This window comes from Otolemur garnettii, unplaced genomic scaffold (genome assembly GCF_000181295.1).
Source record: "Otolemur garnettii isolate 467f Iridium unplaced genomic scaffold, OtoGar3 scaffold00005, whole genome shotgun sequence".
Classification (NCBI taxonomy): domain Eukaryota; kingdom Metazoa; phylum Chordata; class Mammalia; order Primates; family Galagidae; genus Otolemur; species Otolemur garnettii.
In genome coordinates this window covers 5,922,717-5,942,136 of record NW_003852400.1, presented here as the reverse complement: position 1 = coordinate 5,942,136, position 19,420 = coordinate 5,922,717, and the positions used below count along the sequence as shown (strand labels likewise).

Genomic DNA, 19,420 nt, shown 5'->3' with positions numbered 1-19,420 from the left:
GGGGACAGCTTGAGGCTCTGTCTCAAAGAAAAAAAAGAAAAAAAGAAATAGAGGACTTTAAAATATGATCTTGGTTATAGATAGGAAAAGATAGATTTGATAGAATGAAACATAAAACAGAAATAGAAAAACAGAAAGGCAAACAATAAATCTTGGGGAAAAATTATAACATATGTAACAAATGATTAGCATTTAGTGCATAAATAAAGTTTATAAATCAATGGGAAAACAGTACACCAGAAGGGAAATGGACAAAGGCTGTGACTGATCCGTTTTCAAAAGTAAATGGTCAGAAAGTCTAGATGAGGAAGAAGAAGAAAAAAAAGTTCACCATTGCTATAATCAAATGACAAACAGTATAAATGTTTGGTTCTTTTTTTTTTGGCCTGTCAAATTGGCAAAGATTCAAAAATCATACCAGCAAAGTTCAATTCAGGGTTTAGGGAACTGGGGTAGCCTCATGAAATGTACTTGAAAATTAGTACCTATTAACAGTTGTCAGAGAAATATTCCATATGTATGAGAAGGGGATATATAATTATAGTATCTTAATAAGAATAAATGTTGTGTAGCCATTAAAACTAATATAGTAAACCATAGTTGATGGCGTAAGGAAAGTATTACGTGAAAACACAGAATCCAAAACTTTAGGGTGGGCATGGACAACAGAAAGAAAGAAAAAATAACCTCAAAATGTTAATGTTGGTGATGTGGTTATGAGTGATTTTCATTTTCATTTTTATGACTTCAATTGTGAAGCACCAAAGATATGTACTATCTGTTAAACAGAAGAAAAACTTAAATTTTTAAAAAGCCCAATTAATCAGTACATGTAGGAGACTGAATTGAAATAAGATACCTCTGCGTATTGGCCCTGAAGGCCTCGAGCTGGATTTTACTGAAGGTGTCATATATGTGAATCTGCTAAGATAAAAGCTATGTGCATGTAAGACAGCAGTCGTACAATTCCTATGGGTTGTTTATTGGTGCAAAGATCTCTCCAGCCAGGAGGCCTCTTGCTGTGCAGAGTGTCTAAGCAAAAAAGAGAGAAGGAGAAGGAAGAAGAAAGGGAAAAGAAAGATGAGAATGGAGTGAGTGCAGAAAGAGTTCTACGAGGAGGCACCAGAATGAATGTTAAATTACCTTTGCATGTCGAGGGCTGTGTTGAGTATCTCTGGCCATTGTACAGAGGATTTTACCTGATACATTTCTTCTTTACTCCTGCCTCTACACTTGCAAACACTCAAAACTGTTGCCCCATGTGTAGAGTTGGTCCTGCTAATTCCCCAGGATCCAGCAGCAGTAGATCAATCCTCAGGTCGATCCCAAAGCCTTTGGCTGTTCAGTTGGCAACTTAGGATTCTTATCAGAGCTAATAGCCTGACTCTCAGTTACTCACTGGGTTGTGGGTAAATCACAAGCAGTCCCCCCTTGAGGAAAGTGTTGGGGGCCCCTAGTTTATACTCACCAGACAAATATTGAGAGTTACACATTTCTGCTGGTGGAATCTTCAGATCTATTATTTTTCATATTGATAAGAAATGTTAATAAATGGATCTAATTCAAACCAGTGGCAGGTGTGAGTAGGTAGCTTGTGACTTATCTAATGCACAATTCTGTTTTCAGATGGTGTCTGAGCTACAAGACCATCTTTTGAGACACCTACAGGGTGTAGAAAAGAAGAAAATTGAACAGATGGTACTGAGCTACGTTTCAAAACTGGTTAGTTTTGCTTTTTGTTCACACACACACACACACACACACACACTGTATATAATTCCCAGAACACGTTTCAATGAACTCACTTGTGTTTTTCAAATTAGGTTTTTGGAAATCTCCCATTCTTAAGCCACTACATCTGGTGCTGTAGAGCTAGGAAAGAGTAATAAGAACCACAGACAAAGAGAACTTGATTTTGACAGTGGCTTATTGCCCTCCTTTCAAATAGTAATTATATACTCACCAAAGCATAGGACAATGAATTTAGTGGGGTTGCCAAATGTTGACATCTCCTCTTGGCAATTCTCAGATCCTTATTTAAGAGTACGTGGGGTTTATGTGCAGACATGAGAGAACTTGAACTTCAATTCTTCATTAGTTCTAATAGCCTGTCTAGGCCAGATTCTGGCTCAATTGTATAAATACCATCACATTGGAGTCTACTGATGTGATTGGAAGTCCTTACCTGGTAGTCAATTGTTTAATTGTGTGATCAATATTAATAACACCACTGCACAAGTAAACTGAAGCTACCAGACTAGATTGAATTTTAAGGCTGTCTTGAGTCTTCCAGAAAGCATATAAAGTCCTGATCCTGAGTAGAATCTAGAAAGAATATTTGACACACTTAAAAAAAAAATTGGACAGATAAAGAATACTCCATTATTTCTCCAAGTTTGGGCAAGACCAGTATGCAGATAAGCCAGTGTATGAACATGTATTTTTGTATCGTATTCTGAAAAATGACATTTATTAGATATAACTTGATTTAATATCTTCATGTTTGATCCTAAAGTTTTCTGCCTTTATTGCAATCATTAGTGTCTGTTTTTAAATAATACATTTCAGTCTCTATAGTAAGTTTGAGTTTCATAGTTTTTAATATATTAGGAAAGGTTGGTATTCTCTTATGCCAATATTTATAATCAGGGCATTGAATCTTTCTTAAATTTTCTTCTCATTAGAACTATACCAAGCAGCTCACTTTGTGAATGTGTTACTGATCCTCCCCGTGTTGATATTAACTTACTTTCTTTTTTTTTTCAACTCCTAACACACATTATTTAACACACCCACCTATCATCTCTCTCTGTTGACTTTGAATATCACCTTCCAAAGTTAAGAAGGGTTTTCCCTCAAGCATCGTTTTTCTCTGTAATCACATAAAAGTTTTACTACTAGTTGTGTCAGTAACCTTTATAACCAAAAGGGCCAGAAATGATACATATGCAGTCTCCCAAAAACCCAGTGTTCATGGCTTTCTGACTCAAGGCAGACCTCCCTGCCCAGCAGCTACCAGCTGGGCTGCCTGTTCCCCTTGAAGGAGGGGCATTAGGCAGCCTTTCCAAAACACATCTGAGGGAGTTGCTGGAAAACCTGATGAGACTGATTACATACTAACTTACCTGATTTCAGCCAAAGAGAAACTGAGAATCTGTGCCCTTGAGGATAGTGTTTGCCTGTAGTCTGTGGAGGTCCTTTCTGCTTTCCCCCCATTGTTAGCCCCACGTGCAATACATGGATTCACGGCTGATAATAGTTCTGTACAAACTGCCTGCCTGCTGGAAAACTTGTTGCATTGGGTTTCCTGGGGAAGAGCCAAAGCAGACAGAGTTATGTACTTTGGTTGATGGTGATCTCGATAAACTGCCAAGGCAAAGCAGGCAATCTACTTTGCTCGGTTATGATTGTGATTTATTGATCACTTATGTTCCAGTCAGTGTGCCAAGTAGTTCTTACAACAGCAAGCCTATTGTTTCCCCTTTGTTTTACAGACGAGGACACTGGGATAGATAACTTGCCTGGGTTTACCTGATAGTAAAATAATAGTAAAATAATAGACCCGGGACCTGATACCAGTCTCACTCCATAGCTCAGGCTCATGACCTCCATTCTGTTCTGTATTTTCTTTCTTCTGTCAGTTCTTGGCTTGCAGTGTAATAAGCCTACAGCAAACCCAGTGGTACTTGACCTTCACTGATGGATGGGGCCTGTAAGAGTGAATGGTGGGGCCAATTAGCCAGGAGGGGAAGCTTAGCTGGGGCACTGCCCACACAGACAGAGGGTGCTCTGTTAGGCCCTCTCATACTTTTTCAGTCTTTCCATTTTGGATTCCAGTGCCTCAGAATTGACCCCAGAAAGGCTGGTTGTGTGTCTGGGCACAGTCTGAATGCCAGCTGCCCCGAATGTGGAAGGATAGCTGAAGGGGCCCTGAGGGGAAGGATGAGAGCCGTGGTTAATGGACTGTCTTTACCCTCTAGCTGGATGTCATTTGTTGCATCCTGGAAACCATTTGGAGGAAACATAATCTTCATTCCTGTGTTCTCCACTTGTACGCAAGTATTTTGCACTCTCTTTTATCATGATGTATACAGTGCCAAGAAAGCTGATTGCTGCCTGTTTGAGCGCAGCTCTTTTGAAACTTAGTAGTTCAAAGCAGCTCTCACCAGCTACGTCACCAACTACCATAGTTGTATACTCAGCATCCAAAGTCATGTCCTGTTACTTCTCCCATCCTCTTTCCTGGCACATGGTTGATGATGAGGGAGGGACACGTGAGGCCAGTAATGCCAAGAAGGGGAATTTAAATTAATTCATGTGTATGTGCCTACTGTCTGGTTAGATTCTAGGCATTAAGCTGATGGTCACTATTACATTTATGGGGCTTTCTACAGAGCACACATTTCACAATTAGCATGAATCCCCCATATATGATACCCAGAGCCACTGCTTGGCACAAATGGGGTTTAGAGAAGAGCTCCGTGGCTGACACACAGCTTTGTTATCTTTACCCAGCAACAGGCAAGGCAGTGCTGGTGAATTCGCGGTCTTTCACATCATGACCAGGATTTTGGAAGCTACTAACAGTTTGTTTTTACCCCTTCCTCCCGGTAAGTCTTGGCTCTCTTGTCCTTGGGGTAGAGGGTTTGCTCTTTCTTCTTCACGCGGGCTCTGTACTTTGGCACACTGAGTTTAATGATGAGAGAAATTGTGTGTCTGGTGTCACTGTGAGAGATGGGCCCTGAAGTTAGTCTCCTCTGACAGATCCCTCAAACTATGTGCAGCTGGGACTAACTTTAGAGAGCCTAGGCTGGTCCCCATACAACCTTGTAGAACAATCTGAAGCCGTGGAGCTGCTTCTGGGAGCTCTTCTCTGATGTCTCCAGGCCTGGTGTCGCTGATGGAGGTGTCTGGAGGTTAACACTCAGAAGGGAGCAGGTTTGGCTTGCAGCCAAGAATTGAAGAGATTCTTATGTGCTTGGAAGCTAAGAATTTCCGTTAGGATTCTGAAACAGGATCATATAATTTTTGGCCATTTGTATATCATCTTTTGAGAAATGTCTATTCAAGTCCTTTGCCTTTTTTTTTTTTTTTTTTTAAAGAGATGGGGATTTCATCTCCAGTGACCCTCCCACCTGAGCCTCCTGAGATGCTGGGATTACAGGCGCGAGCCACTATACATTACGCTTTGCCCATTTTTTGATTTTGTTATTTGTTTTCCTGCTGTTGAGTTGAATTCCTTATGTGTTTTGGATATTAATTCATTAGATATGTGGTTTGCAAATATTTTCTCCCATAAGTTGTGCCTTCACTCTTTTGATTGTTTCTTTTGCAGTGCAGAACTTCTTAGTTTAATGTAGCCCCACTTACATATATTTACTTTTGTTTTTTGTGCTTTTGATGTCATATCCGAGAAATCATGGCCAAGACCAATGCCGTAGAGCTTTCCTCCTGTTTTCTTCTAGGGGTTTTACAGTTTTAGGTCTTACATGTAAGCTTTTAATCTATTTTGAGTTCATTTTTGTGTATGGTAGAGGTAAGGGCCCCATTTTATTCTTTGGCATATGGATAATGAGTTCTCCTAATAGTATTATTGTTGGGACAGAGTCTCACTCTTTTGTCCTGGGGTAGAGTGCTATGGTGTCATAGCTCATAGCAACCTTAAACTCTTGGGCTTGAGCTATCTTGCTTCAGCCTCTTGAGTAGCTGGGACTACAGGTGCCTGCCACAATACCCAGCTAATTTTTCTATTTTTAGTAGAGACAGGGGTCTCACTCTTGCTCAGGCTTCTGTCAAACTCCTGAGCTCAAGCAATCCACCCACCTTGGCCGCCCATAGTGCTAGGATTATGGGGGTGAGCCACCACACCTGCCTCCCCTAATATTATTTATCAAAGAGGCTGTCTTTTCCCTATTGTGTGTTCTTGGTGTCGTTGTTGAAGACTGTTATCTGTATGTAAGTTCTAATGAGTGTTAAGCTTTATGATAGCTGTAATAACAGGATATGTATCAGCTGGTTTTATTTAGTTAATTCATTCGTACATATCCATCCCTCTATCATTAATTTGTTCTTCATTTTAAGTCGAACACATACGTGTACCCGTTTTGTGACAGGTACCGTTCTAAGTACTTCACATAAATTAGCACTTTTAATTTTCATAATAATCCTAAGAGGTAGAAACTTAAATTGAACCACATTAAATTGTCAGTATCTAACCAGTTTTTGACCAACAAAAATGCACTGTCACATAACATATAGTCTCAATATTACTCCCAGTACATACATGGTGAAATGAAGGCCAGAAAAGCTAAATAATTTGCCTGAAGTCATGTGGCTATTAAGTGACAGAGCCAATATTCAAATTCAGGTAATCTAGCTCCAAAATCTGTGCTTTTAACTACTGTCCTGTTAAATTTTATGTTCCAGTTGAATTAGTCAACGTTAAAACATTGGCTATTTATGGGCCCCCAAATTCCCACAGTATATGCTATTTTCTCCATATACATGATACATACAGTTCAGAATCCTTCATGCTTCCTCTGTGTATACACTTTATTTTAAAAGGTTGTCTGTAGCACAGGTAGAAAAGGAATTTCCAAAAGGGATTTGAAAGTGACCATTTGTGAGGGGAATGGGTAGTTTAAAATTATCCCAATGGAACATGAATGATGACGTACACTTTACAAAGAGTGGAGAGATTTCATGAAAACAATATATGGCTTTCTCTGGCTTAAATTCTTTCTAGTTTTACTATGTTGCTCAGGCAGCCTCAAACTTCTGGCCTCAGGTCATCCTCGTACCTCAGCCACCTAAGTAATCTGGCTTAACTTCTTAATTGTTTCTTGTTAATACAAAAAACTTGGCAGGGGAGTGGATTGATAATTTCAGATTTATTCACTATGGATGTTCAATTCCTTTTTAAAATAAATGAAACTGACTTACTGGGGACATTATTATGCCTAGCCAAGCATAAAAATCCACTTTCTACAGAACTGACATTCTTTAACCATGATGAGGAGGGAGACTTAGGAAAGTGTTCTCCACAGTGATTGAGAATTATTATGAGTAGACTGAATTTCGCCTTGTGTCTGTGGGTCAAGTAAGGAAAAGCACTTTCTCTCTCCTTTTCCCTTAAATGTTTCTCCTTTGCATGATGTAAAAATAGCGAGTGAAGTGACACTGGGTCATTTGTGTGTGTGCATGAGGCCAGGGTGCTTTTATGTCTAAATGTGCTTGCTTTCCAGGCCTAATAGACTAGTAAGGACTGTGTGAGTTCCGAGTAGCAAAGACTTAGGACTTGGTTGGGTTAAGAAGGGAATGAAGCTCACAGAAAGGGAGTCATGGTTTAGAGTGAGGGCATTTGTTCTTTAAAGAAGATTGGTGTTCTGGGAGCCCTGGAGGGCGAGGTCTAAAGCAGGATGGAATTGGTGCCTAGTTATAGCCAATTTGCTTTGATGATCAGAGCTGACTTTGGGAAAGGAAGCCAAGAATGAGCTGAGCTTGGGACTGTGCCCTAAAAATAGAGGACGGGGTCACCAGAAATCTTTAAAACATTGACACAGGCTGGAGGAGGAATTTTGAATCCGGGAAATCAATTAAGACCAATAATCTAGTATACATTTTTCTTTAGAAATAATCTAACTTTTTTTTAGTTTCGGGAAGAATTTCCAAACTCATTTGAAAAATCTCATGTTTATTAGTAAAAATCATGATTTCTTTTGATTTAGCAAAGCTGGTGGACTCACCCTGTTGTCAGCCCATTAACATCTGCTTGTGGGCAGAGCGTGCCCTTCATCTGACCCTTGATATTACCAGGACCTAGGACTGTCCCACTGCGCATGATTTATGTGCTCAGAGAGAAAATTCCAGATTACTCTGAATCCACGCCCCTGCTTACTAGGCATCGCTCCTTTGCCATGTGTGTTGCTAAGAGTAGACCATTCCCACATTTGGTCAGTCACCAAGCCTGGACCTGTCACGGTGCCTCTCTGGCTCTTCCCTCTTCATTCCCTGCTGATGCCTTCATCACCTGCGTGGGTGTTCCGGCAGTAGCCTCCTGCAGGTCTTCATACCACCTGTGAAAATGGCTACTCCAAGCCATTCTATACCTCTTGGCCTCTTTCTGTTCTGCTCAAAAACTTCAGTGCCTCCCAGAGTCTCCTATGTTAGTGAATTCCTTGCTGCTACTCAGCATTCAACCTCTGTCACATGGACTCTCAGCACAGAACTAGTCACATTTTTAAAAATGTGATTATTTGATTGTCTGCCTTCACCCCCATGAGACCACAGGTGCCCGGGGGCAGCAACTGGCCTGTGCCGCTCATTCTTGTGCTCCTAGCCCCTGCCCAATGTACAGAAGGGATTCGCTGAGTAAATCAGCCTCTGCAGCTGACCTCTTAATCATTCCTCTCTCCCACAGGATTCTAACTCACCTGGATCGTTTAACATGTCTTGAACATGCCCCACACTTTCTCACCTTTGGTTCCATTGACACAGCTACCAGTTACTGAGGAGGGATGATGTTATGATTAAAAGACCAGCTGAAAACCCCATAGCCTGTGTTCAAATTTCAACTTGCTACTTACTATTTATGTCATTGTGAACAAGTTTCTTGGCGCCTATGAATTGAGTCGTTCCCACCCCATGGTGCGAGGCTCACATGAGCCAGTGCACAGATAGAAGGCTCTAGTACGCATCCAGTATTGGCTATTGTGTGCCAGGCTCTTTATAGATAAAGCTGCAGTTTTCAAAGCAGCCCTGCGGGGAGGAGGACTAGTGGTTTCATTTTAGGGATGAAGAAATAAAGGCTCAGAAAGCCTTGGTAACCTACAGCAGGGATTGTCACCTAGGTTGTCAGGCCAACCCTGGCTTTTTCTACTGTTTCCTCCACTCAGTGTATTCTCTTGCCTCATTTCCACTCCTAAAAATTACATTTATCCTTCAAAGCTCCCTTCAAATGCCGTTATTTTGAATAGGGCCTTTTCTGATTCTCTCCTGGTCTCATATCTTCTCCCACGCATGCTGCTTTCATTTTTTGTCATTCATGGTTTAGGTAGAGCTCTGGGTTTGTGTGGTTAGCACTCCCATGAGACCTTGGCTTGAGAAATCACTGATCTCTCTATTGAATTCCTATAGAGTAGGCCTTAAACATTGTCCCCTTCCAATCCAAGTGTTTTTCCTTCAGCAAAATGGTCCCTATCCCAATAATTACCCTGGACATATGGAGTTTGGAGCACTCTGTTCTCTTCTGCTGTCTGACTATAGAATTATAAGCATATTAAACTTAGAAACCAGTTTTCATTGAGCAGGTCTTGTCCCCCCCTTTTTTTGTGCTGAGGAAAGGACCCAAGGAGAAGGGACTATATACTTGGGACTTACTGTATATCCAGCACGATAGTTAGTTGTAACAATATAAACAAGGAAACTTAGACCTTGTTTTCAAGAAATTTAGTTAGCCGGGCATTGTGGCGGGCACCTGTGGTCCCAGCTACTTGGGAGGCGGAGGCAGGAGACTCGCTTGAGCCCAGGAGTTGGAGGTTGCTGTGAGCTGTAATGCCACGACACTCTACCCAGGGGGACAGCTTGAGGCTCTGTCTCCAAAAAAAAAAAAAAAAAAAAAAGAAATTTAGTTGACTCCAGGTGCCAAGCACTGAGCTAAGTGCTCTATTGACACGATCTAATTCATCCCAACTGCAATGCTTTAGATGTTGCTGACCGTGTTGCCCTCCTGGATCTCTCATCCTAGGTTTTCACACTCTGCACACCATCCTTGGGGTCCACTGTCTCCCTCTGCATAACCTGCTGCATTACATTGATAGTGGAGTGTTGCTTCTCACCGAAACAGCTGTCACAAAGCTCATGAAAGGTAAGAAACCCTGAGTTTGCTAGTCCCAGCCGGAGCATCACCTGGGTTGGCTTCTTGGTGTGCGACCTGTGTAGTCACATAGGGCCTGGCCACACTCAGAAGGGTCCTATGCTCAGTTTAATGCTCTGCATGAAATCTTGAAATTGTCAGTACTTGCATTTGCACTGGGTCCCACAAATTGTGTAGCTGGTTCTGTGAGCACAGCCCATTTTCTGTAACCATCCTTTGGGCCAATTTAAAGTGCCTTAGCCCCCAAGAAGTCTCCAAAGGACTTCTCAGTTCACACACAACCATTGGACTCCTTTTCTGTATGTAAGGGCACTTGAGATTAGGAGACTTTATTAGGTTGTTTCTCAAGAAAGAATGGCCACAAAATGGCTTCCTTTCAGCTGATGAGCCTTGTCATCTCAGAGTTGGACTTGAAATGCAAGAAAAATAATGAGAGATATAATGCTTATGTGAATTTGAACTTTAAATGAGGTCTGTAGTATGATAACTCTTAAATTATTCTTTATGATATTTTAATATGTGAGTTTTGTTAATATAGACTTTAAAGCAGTTGCCATTCCTCAAGGGTATCTTCTGTTTTAGGTTAGTTGATAAAATTTCTTTATGTCTGAAAAAAAACCCTTTTATTTGTAGAGTGACAAACTATAGTTTGCGAAGTGTTAGATTAGCTTGAGAATGCAAGGTTGGGGATGTGCATTATCAGGATGAACCACTCAAATATTAATACCTTGCTGACGTAGTAAATGGATATTCCTATTTTGTTTGCCAATTTCCTACTTTCTTGTAGATCTGGACAACACAGAGAAAAATGAAAAACTAAAATTCAGCATCATTGTGCGGCTTCCTCCGGTAATACTGAATAGTATTTTATTTTCTCCCTAAGCCTAGGCATGACCCTCCTTCAGTTACTTCTTGCAAGAAGGTTTACTTGCTTTGGGTTAAAGTCGATTAAATTGTTTCACTTTTTTTATCCTTTCCAAGAAATCCCATCCATCTCCACCCTGTCAGCTCTCTCCCACTGGACCTACAAAGAGCTTGCTGTGCTGACTTTGCACTCGCTTGGCATAGCCGAATGAGAACATGAGGCATTTTCTCCTCTAGGAAACCACACTAATATTTACATCTGAGCCTGAGCAGGAGGGAGAGGGGAAACACGTGCTTTTGGCATTTAAACTGATAAGAAATTTAAATACAGGTGAGGTCAGAAGGTTCTGGAACTGTATTTCCTCCTACTGCATTTCTGTTATGGCAGGAAAACATTCCCAGGTCAAAGGAAAAATGAGAAACATGAGGGGAAGATTCTAAAGGCACTCCTTTTTTATGTGTGTGGGATATTAGCTCACTGCGTCAGAAATATTATGAAAATGTGAAATTCCACTGCAAGGTTGTCCAAGCCTCTGACTCGGCAAACTTCCTGACCCTAAGAGCCTCAGCCAGCTCTGGCCAGTGTTTACATACCTTGAGCACTTATACCCCTGGCACCATCCTCCCACAAAGGGCTGCCCATTGCCTTCCTGGACCTAATCATCTTGCTCTTTAGCAGCCCCTCCCCCTCAGGCTTACTGAAGCAAAGGCAAGACTAGAAAACAAAGCATATTTTCCATAGCTAGATTTCTCCAGGGAGCATTGCTGAACATCCAGTTTGGTCTCCAAGTTTGATTTTTCCCCCCCAGCACTCTAAGGGAATTAAAATCTTCTGGGCAAGACGGTGGCAGAGAAGTTGATATAAACATGCCTACACCCTTTCGTTTCCTGTCAAAACATGAGTTAGAGTTGGCACGCACATCTCTGGGTTCGAAGAGTAGCAGATAAACTCCATTTCAGAAAAAGAATCTGGCAACATCAATGTATAAACTGCTTTCCTCCAGGTAGTCTTTAAGGGAGCATTTATTCAAAATTTGGGAGCATATCTTATAGGAACATGGCCTTTTTTCAAGGGTCATTAGTCATGAAAGTCCTGTCTGTTAAACTTACTAGTTGCTTTAGGATAATACTTTGTAAATTCTGAATAGATATAAGGTATATTTATCTAATGCAGAGATATACTCTCCTCCATGTCTTTTTCAATTTGCATAATAGCTTATTGGTCAGAAGATCTGTCGACTTTGGGATCATCCTATGAGTTCTAACATCATTTCACGGAACCATGTGACATGGCTGCTTCAGAACTACAAGAAACAGGTGAGTCTGTGTTAGGTGTAGTCAACTAAATGATTTTGGGGAGGATCCTATTTGGCCATTTCAACATACCCATATGGACAACAATTGTAGTTCTTATTATTTTATTTAAATTTCTGCTTGTTTTGGAGGATCAACTTACACAGACATGGTTTCCCTTTTAGCCTTGGAATTCTATGATTGACAAGTCATCATTCAGAGTAGAATTTTTGCCTTTGAACTACTTCGTTGAAATTCTGACAGATATAGAATCCTCCAATCAAGGTAATTCACTGCTCTGTTCTCAGGGTCTTCAGCTTTTCCTTTGATACATCAGTTAGTCAAAAAGTATTTTCTTCCCAAGATACTTTTTACTTGAAAGTACATTCTTGCTGCAATTTGTATTCATTAGAAATTTGTAAAATGTACCACCTAGAGTAAGTTATCAAAGGAATAATCACCTTTGATGTTTTAAAAGGGTAGAAGTTTAAAGCCTGTTTGGTTGATCTGAATGCTCTTTCTTGGTGCTAAAGTTTAATAAAATTTAATAGCACCTTCTCAGAATAACACAAAATATAAAATGTGATTTCAGTGAGCTGTGGGGCACAAAGTCATAAATGTTCCATGGGTCCATAGTAATTCTTTCTCCCTCATCCCCACTATTTTTTTTTCTTCCAGCTCTGTGTGCTTTTGAAGGACATGACAATGTGGATGCAGAATTTGTAGAAGAAGCAGCTCTGAAACACACCACAATGCTTTTAGGCCTATAAAAGAAAACACAGTTGGATCTGCTTCTGTGATTTGAATCTCACGCATTAACTTTACTCTTGTTGAGAATTCTTTACCAATATTTAAAATTGGTAAGAAAAATCTGAATATGTTGTTGAGCCATCTGAATTTCAGTCTGGTATTTGTTCAGACAGAACTCAACTTCTATACCTTATTCCAATTTTGAATTGCCATTGAACTGTCAAATGTAGAGAAATGGACAGCCCAAGGAGGGAGACAGTGGCGTAAACCATGCTCTTCCTAGTAGCTCATCTTTCTTGTAGCTTAAAGGCCAAGAGCTAGTTTCTGTTGCATTCCGAAATATGCTTTAAAAATGGAGGGAACAATGATCGGAGAGCAAAAACTAGGTACATCATTGAAATAACATATAACAAGCAAGAAAATTAAACGGTGCCCATGAACACTACTTGGAAAGAAGCTACTAAAAGAAACCAACAAAAACACTGAATTTGGACTAAATCTGCCATCTCCTGTACAGAATAATTTGTAACATATAGTAATTTATACTTAGTTTTTAGTGTAGGGTTTGTTTATTGATAGTGCAGATGAAACTGTATTTATAATAATTGTTTTATATTTATGGAAATTTGATTTAAAATTTGAGTATCTTGTCATTAAAAAATATTGAAAGTTTTGGCTTGACTCTTCCTGTTTTTGAACATGGCCTTGACTTGAGCCAGGAATCGTCAGTCCATGAGGCCCTCATGGCATTCAACTTGTTCTACCATTTTCCTTTTTCTTTTCTACAGTGACATAACTCTGAGCCAGGGTCAGCCCATTGCCCTTTCCTTTTCTTTCTTCACATCAAACTTATGAAATATCAATGATTATAAATACCATTTAATTTCTTCTCTAAAATCATTGGGTTGTAAAAATTGTCCTCTCCTGTAGAATTTCTCTTTTTGGTCGAATACTTCATGGCCATCAAGTCTCAAAATCTTGGAGCCAAATCAGCAATGTAGTGCTGGGTCTTTCTCTTGATAAGGTCATTATCTTTCGATCCCTGCTTTCATTCATTTCTTTTCATACCTACATTGTTTCAGTTGCTTCCTGTGGTCTAATATATCCAACACATATTTGAGATAAACTCTAGTTTGATCTAGTCACTCTGCTCATAATCCTTCAATAACTTTCATTCATCATAAGTAAAATTTACACTCCTTGATATACAAGGTCTTCCAAATTCCAGCCTTATACAATACAAATGACATTTCAGCACATGGTGCCCCCTTACTTGTCTAAAGCAGTAAGAACATGATGTAATATTTAAACATACATCTCTGTGTGATTTCTAAAAATTATTTTTCCATTTCCATTGGTCACACTTCCCATGTGTATATTTTTTGAATCTTCAGTGAGATTACTGATTGCAACAACACAGGAATAATGTTCAAGTATGCAGTACTTCTTTGTGTTAAAAACATGTGTTACTTATCAAAGGCACTCCCAGTACAAACCAATCAATCAGGTTAGATTTAGGACTCATAGCTTGAGAATGAGATTAAATTTCCCTCTAGCCCAATAGGATGGGAGCTTGAAACAGATTATATTTGATTTGGCAAAATAAATGGATGTGATATTTCTTGCTCTGAGTGGTGACATAAAATTTATAACTACTATCGCTATTAAAGATAGTTTCAACACATTAGTGGGTGTAAAATTGCAGCTTTCAAACCTATGCATGTATCCTTGTACATGAGAAAATATATCAAAATTAGGAAAATACACTCGAGTGAAATACAGTGAGATCAGAGTAATGAAGAAAAGTAGAACAGGCCTCATTTTCAAGTCTTTCTACTGCTATCAAAGTTATAAATATTTTCATTGAGATTTTGAAAAATCTAGTCTCAGCACTTAATCATGAGTTTAGTTAGAATAATATGAAAAATCTGGATTTGTAAGAAAGATAAATTAAGGGCATAATTATTTTTGCAACAAGAGGATTCTTGTAAAATGAATCACAATAACATTACAAATGACAAGTCTCACTACTGCTTTTTGCATGATTTAGATTTACCAACATTGACTTCAAGTGCCACTTCCTGGTCAACAAAGTGAGTTATGCCTATGTGATACTGGGATAGTTTCCTTTTCAAATAGTCATTCTATCTTTCTTTTAAAAGTACATATAACGAATAGCATTCTTTTTTCTTTAATGAGCAAAGACCACTCTGCTAGTTTCTGTCCTTCATTGAAAATTGTTTTATTTTTGGTGCATTTTTATAGCATCTTGCCAACTACGTATTTCTGAAATGTAGACAATATAAAGAGTGAAAAAGATATAAGCAAATATATTCTTTGACATACTTGTAAGTCAATTTTATGTCCCAAACATTATGTAAAATATAGTTGGTGGGTGTAAACAGAAACCATGTCCTACCTCCGTTGTTGATTAATTGTGGTTACCTTATTCATCTGTAATTTTACAACTATTTTGTTCACATTTTCCAGCTGTGGGTATAAGGAAGCCTGGGTGAAGTCCTGTCCTTGAGAGGCCCGGACTGGTTTACACATTCAGATTTCAATTGGCTTTATAACAGGTTTCCTTATGTGCCTCATATTAGCTCCAGGTTCACTGGGCTTAAAAGGAGCCAGAGCACCATATGGTTTTGGTAAAGGAAGAGTGGCGTCTGCTTCTGGGATGTAGGCATTTGGACGCTGCTCTGCAGTTGTGAAAACTCCACTGGGCAGCTGGCGACGGTCTACTTCAAAGTACTCCTGCAAAGAATGATTTTTCCTTTACAGTTTTCTGAAAACTCTAGTGAAATCACTTCATCCTTGGGTCCCAAACATGTACACAGCTGTCTGAGCACTCTCTGGGGAGTAACAGCCAGCACAGCCAAAGGACAGAAGGCGGGGGGTCACCAAACACATGCACACGTGCGCACGTTGTATCTCACTGGAATGGGCTGGACTGCTCTAGAATCACACTGCTCTTGGGGTTTAGGTTTTGTAAAAAATTGCATGGTGGGTCCTAGGTGTACTATGTTCCAACCTCAACATCTGTTACCAAGCACTAATTATTCCTCTATGTTTGACAAAGGCAGGACAACATATTTCCTTTGGTAAGTCATTGATGAGAAAATGTTACAATAGAAGAGATAACAGACTAAAGTGGAAGCAGAAAAATGGGCAACAGCTTGCTGTGAGCCTCAGAGTCTTTAAGATTCTGCCTGTGCCCTTGAATAATAATCTTTTACAGCCATAAAAAGAACTTTACGTAATGGAGATGGGTAAATGACAGTGGGACACCCCAGGTAAAATCTGAATGTCCTAAAATGTCTAGTTTCAAGTGGTATGGAAATTATAAACCAGACTCTGTGCTCAGGTATTCGTAGTGTGCGTTAGGCAGTGAATGGTAATCCTTTTGGTGACATCATTTCAAAATCTAAGAGTCAGTTACAGATCCCCAGGATGGAGTCTCCTTGGAAAGAAATGCCTAATTCTCTTCTAAGAATGTTGAATGGTCATGGGAGTAGACAGAGGAACTGGATACTCAACCTGCAGGTGAAACCAGTGATAGACTCAGACTAGGCCAGTGGTGGCAGATGGAGTGGCACTGAGGCCTGTGGGGAGCATGTGCAGCATCTGCAGAAGCCCGTGGCCACCACAGTGTGGCTGCAGGCCTCACAGTGTGTTGTGGAGCCCAAGCACATGGGCATGGAGGAGTCAGGTGTGGTCAGCAGGGATGGGAAGACAGAGACCAGAGACCCATGGATAAAGCCAGTGTCAGCCTGGGCAGTGCTATGCCGGGGGGAAAGCCAGGACATAAAGCTGCAGGTGGGCCTTGATGCTTTCCAAGTGTCTTTCGGGGGTATTGTGGCACTTTGGACTTCTGTACTTATTTACATAATATCTAAAAAAAGAAACTTGTATTGACTGTTCAGACTATGTATGTGGTAGAGTGGGAAATTGTTCATGTGTTGTGGAAATATTGACACCCCCCCTCCCCCAGGAAAACTGCCCCTCTTGGCACACTTTACAAGTGCAGGGCAGGAGCCAACGCTTACCTGAGGCTTCTCACTGATGGCCCAGGCGTACATTTCTTCATCTCGAAGTACCTTCAACCATTCTTTCTCAATCTCCTTATTGAGTGGCAGACCCTTTTCCATCCTGGAACTGCAAGAGAAGATGAATTCTTCTTTCTCCTTGACTTCCTTCTGGAGTTCAATGGTCAAGGCTTGTTTCATGGACAGCTCAGCAACAAGAGCCATTATTTTTTCAGTAGCATCTTTGATCCTTCTCTGATAGCCATTCATCTAGAATTAAAGACCACAGGAGTTAGTCTATGTATACATGCCACGAAGACTTGAAGGAAGTGGCAGGCTTCTCGCTGTCTATAAGGGTGGGAGGCATTCTTGTCCAAAGGAAGGACAGTTCAACTGGGACTTTGTAGAAATTAAGATCTGGAAGACATGGAGCCCAACACTCTGGTTGTGTAAATAAGGTCAAAGAGAGAAAAGTAAATGATTTGTTACCTAATTACTGGATTTCAAGGTAGATAGCATTGAGGGGAAGAGTTTGATGTCTATTTTTTAAGAGATGAGAAGGAGAGGAAAAAATGTTCCTGATGCCTAATTTTGTCCTGCTATCTCCTTTTGCTCACATGTGCCCACTGATTAGTTCCCAATTATGAAAGAGTAAAGGAGTAGGGTGCCGGCCCCGTATGCTGGAGGTTGGTGGGTTCAAACCCAAACCAGGCCAAAAACTGAAGAAAAAAAAAAGAAAAGAAAAGAAAAGAAAAGAAAAGAAAAGAAAAGAAAAAAAGAGTACATGTGATGTTTGTTTTTCCATTCCTGAGATAGTTCACTTAGAATAATAATGAAGTTCTATCCAAGTTGCTCTAAATGATATTATTTCATGTCTTTTTATGGCTGAGTAATACTCATGGTGTATATATGCCACATTTTCTTAATCTACTCATGAAATGATGGGCCCTTAGGTTGTGGACTGTGCTGCAATAACATTTGAGAGCTGGCATCTTTTTGATAAAATGACTTATTTTCCTTTGAGTTGATACCTATTAGAGAGATCTCTGGGTCCAATGGTAAGTCTACAATTATTTCTTTGAGGAAACTACACTGTTTTCCACGGAGACTACAAATTTGCAGTCCCACCAACAGTGTGTAAGTGTTCTTTTCTCATTATTGTTTCTTGAATTTTAAGTAACGGCCATTCTGACAGGGGTTAAGTGCTATCTCATTGTGACTTTAATTTTGCATTTTCCTGATAATTAATAACATTGAGCATTTTTTCATGTATATTGGCCATTTGTCTGTTTTTATTTATTATTATTATTATTTTTTTGAGACAGAGTCTCAAGCTGTCACTGTGGGTAGAGTGCAGTGGCATCACAGCTCACACCAAACTCAAACTCTTGCACTTAAGCAATTCTCTTGCCTCAGCCTCCCAAGTAGCTGCGGCTACAGGCGCCCACCACAAAGTTGAAAAACTTCAGTTCATGTCTTTGGCCCACTGTTTAATTTTTTTTTCTTACTGATTTGAATTCTTTGTAGATTCTGGGTATTAGCTTTTATCAGGTATTGTTTGCAAATATTTTATCCCACTCTGTAGGTTGTCTTTTTACTCTGTTGGGTTGTCTTTTTACCCTTTGCTGTGCAGATGATTTCTAATTTTATCAAGTCCCATATATTTATTTTTGTTGTTGTTATATTTGTCTTTGGGGTCTTAATCATAAATTCTTGAATTTTTGTATATGGCAAGGTATAGGGGTCCTATTTCATTCTTCTGCTTTTGGGTATCCAGTTTCCCTAGCATCATTTATTGAATAGTGCTTCCTTTCCCCAGCGTCTATTGTGGTCTACTTTGTTGAGAATAAGTTGGTTGTAGGTAGGTGGTTTCATTTCTGTGTTCTCTGTTCTATTCCATTGGTCTATGTTTCTACTGTAATGCCAGTACCATGCTTTTTGTTTATTTGTTTCTTTTTCTTTCTTTTTTTTTTTTTTTTCTGAGATAGAGTCTAAATCTGTTGGACATGTAGAGTGCCATGGTGTCATATCCCACTCCTGCCACTGCTTGTCAGGGCCTGGGACTGGCCAGGTCTTGGGCCCGGCTTAACTAGGTTCCAGATGCAGACCACTAATCTACCTTGTTCAGGAACAATTTCTCTTAGGTGCCTGAGGGCTTTACCTTAGCTGGAGAGAGACATAGAGAGAGTCTTAGAGAGAGTAAAGCTGTCTTAGAATAGATAGATCTTAGTCTTTAGTAGAGCTGGGTAATCTTCAGCAGAGAGATTCCATGCTGGCGTTCTGCAGGCAGGAGAGGAGACAGAGTAAGCAGGGCTGGTAATAGAATGTGCATGCTCCCAACTGCCTTTTCCTCCAGGCTAATATAAGGCTGATCTCAGGCCTCTCAACACCACAGGTTTTAAGACTGCCAATTCACCAATGGTCTCATCTTGCGAACTCTTAATGCCTGTTAGGAGAGCTAAATCTCTCTCCATGCCCTTTTCACCAAGGTGTTCCATTATTGAGCTGTACAGGTATTTCTTATAACTCTCACTCCTCCTAGCCATAGGCTATACGGGTTGCTACACTATGGCATCATAGTTCAAAGCAACCTCAAATTCTCTTGGACTTA

The 19,420-nt window shown here is 40.1% G+C and overlaps 2 protein-coding genes across 2 annotated transcripts in view; one reads left to right on the top strand and one right to left on the bottom strand.

Moving 5' to 3' along the window:
* Positions 1-13,418, top strand: part of GSAP (gamma-secretase activating protein) — a 66,624-nt gene extending 53,206 nt beyond the window's left edge. Inside the window, exons 19-26 of the mRNA XM_023519171.1 lie at positions 1,627-1,722; positions 3,981-4,051; positions 4,516-4,610; positions 9,746-9,865; positions 10,662-10,723; positions 11,954-12,055; positions 12,217-12,316; positions 12,710-13,418. Of these exons, the coding sequence (XP_023374939.1) occupies positions 1,627-1,722; positions 3,981-4,051; positions 4,516-4,610; positions 9,746-9,865; positions 10,662-10,723; positions 11,954-12,055; positions 12,217-12,316; positions 12,710-12,801 (738 nt within the window). The 3' untranslated portion in view covers positions 12,802-13,418. The remainder of the gene's footprint in view (positions 1-1,626; positions 1,723-3,980; positions 4,052-4,515; positions 4,611-9,745; positions 9,866-10,661; positions 10,724-11,953; positions 12,056-12,216; positions 12,317-12,709) is intronic.
* Positions 13,419-15,003: 1,585 nt separating this feature from the next.
* Positions 15,004-19,420, bottom strand: part of CCDC146 (coiled-coil domain containing 146) — a 178,077-nt gene continuing 173,660 nt past the window's right edge. The window contains exons 18-19 of the mRNA XM_003782617.3: positions 16,831-17,079; positions 15,004-15,538 (exon numbers count right to left, since the gene is read on the bottom strand). Of these exons, the coding sequence (XP_003782665.1) occupies positions 15,335-15,538; positions 16,831-17,079 (453 nt within the window). The 3' untranslated portion in view covers positions 15,004-15,334. The remainder of the gene's footprint in view (positions 15,539-16,830; positions 17,080-19,420) is intronic.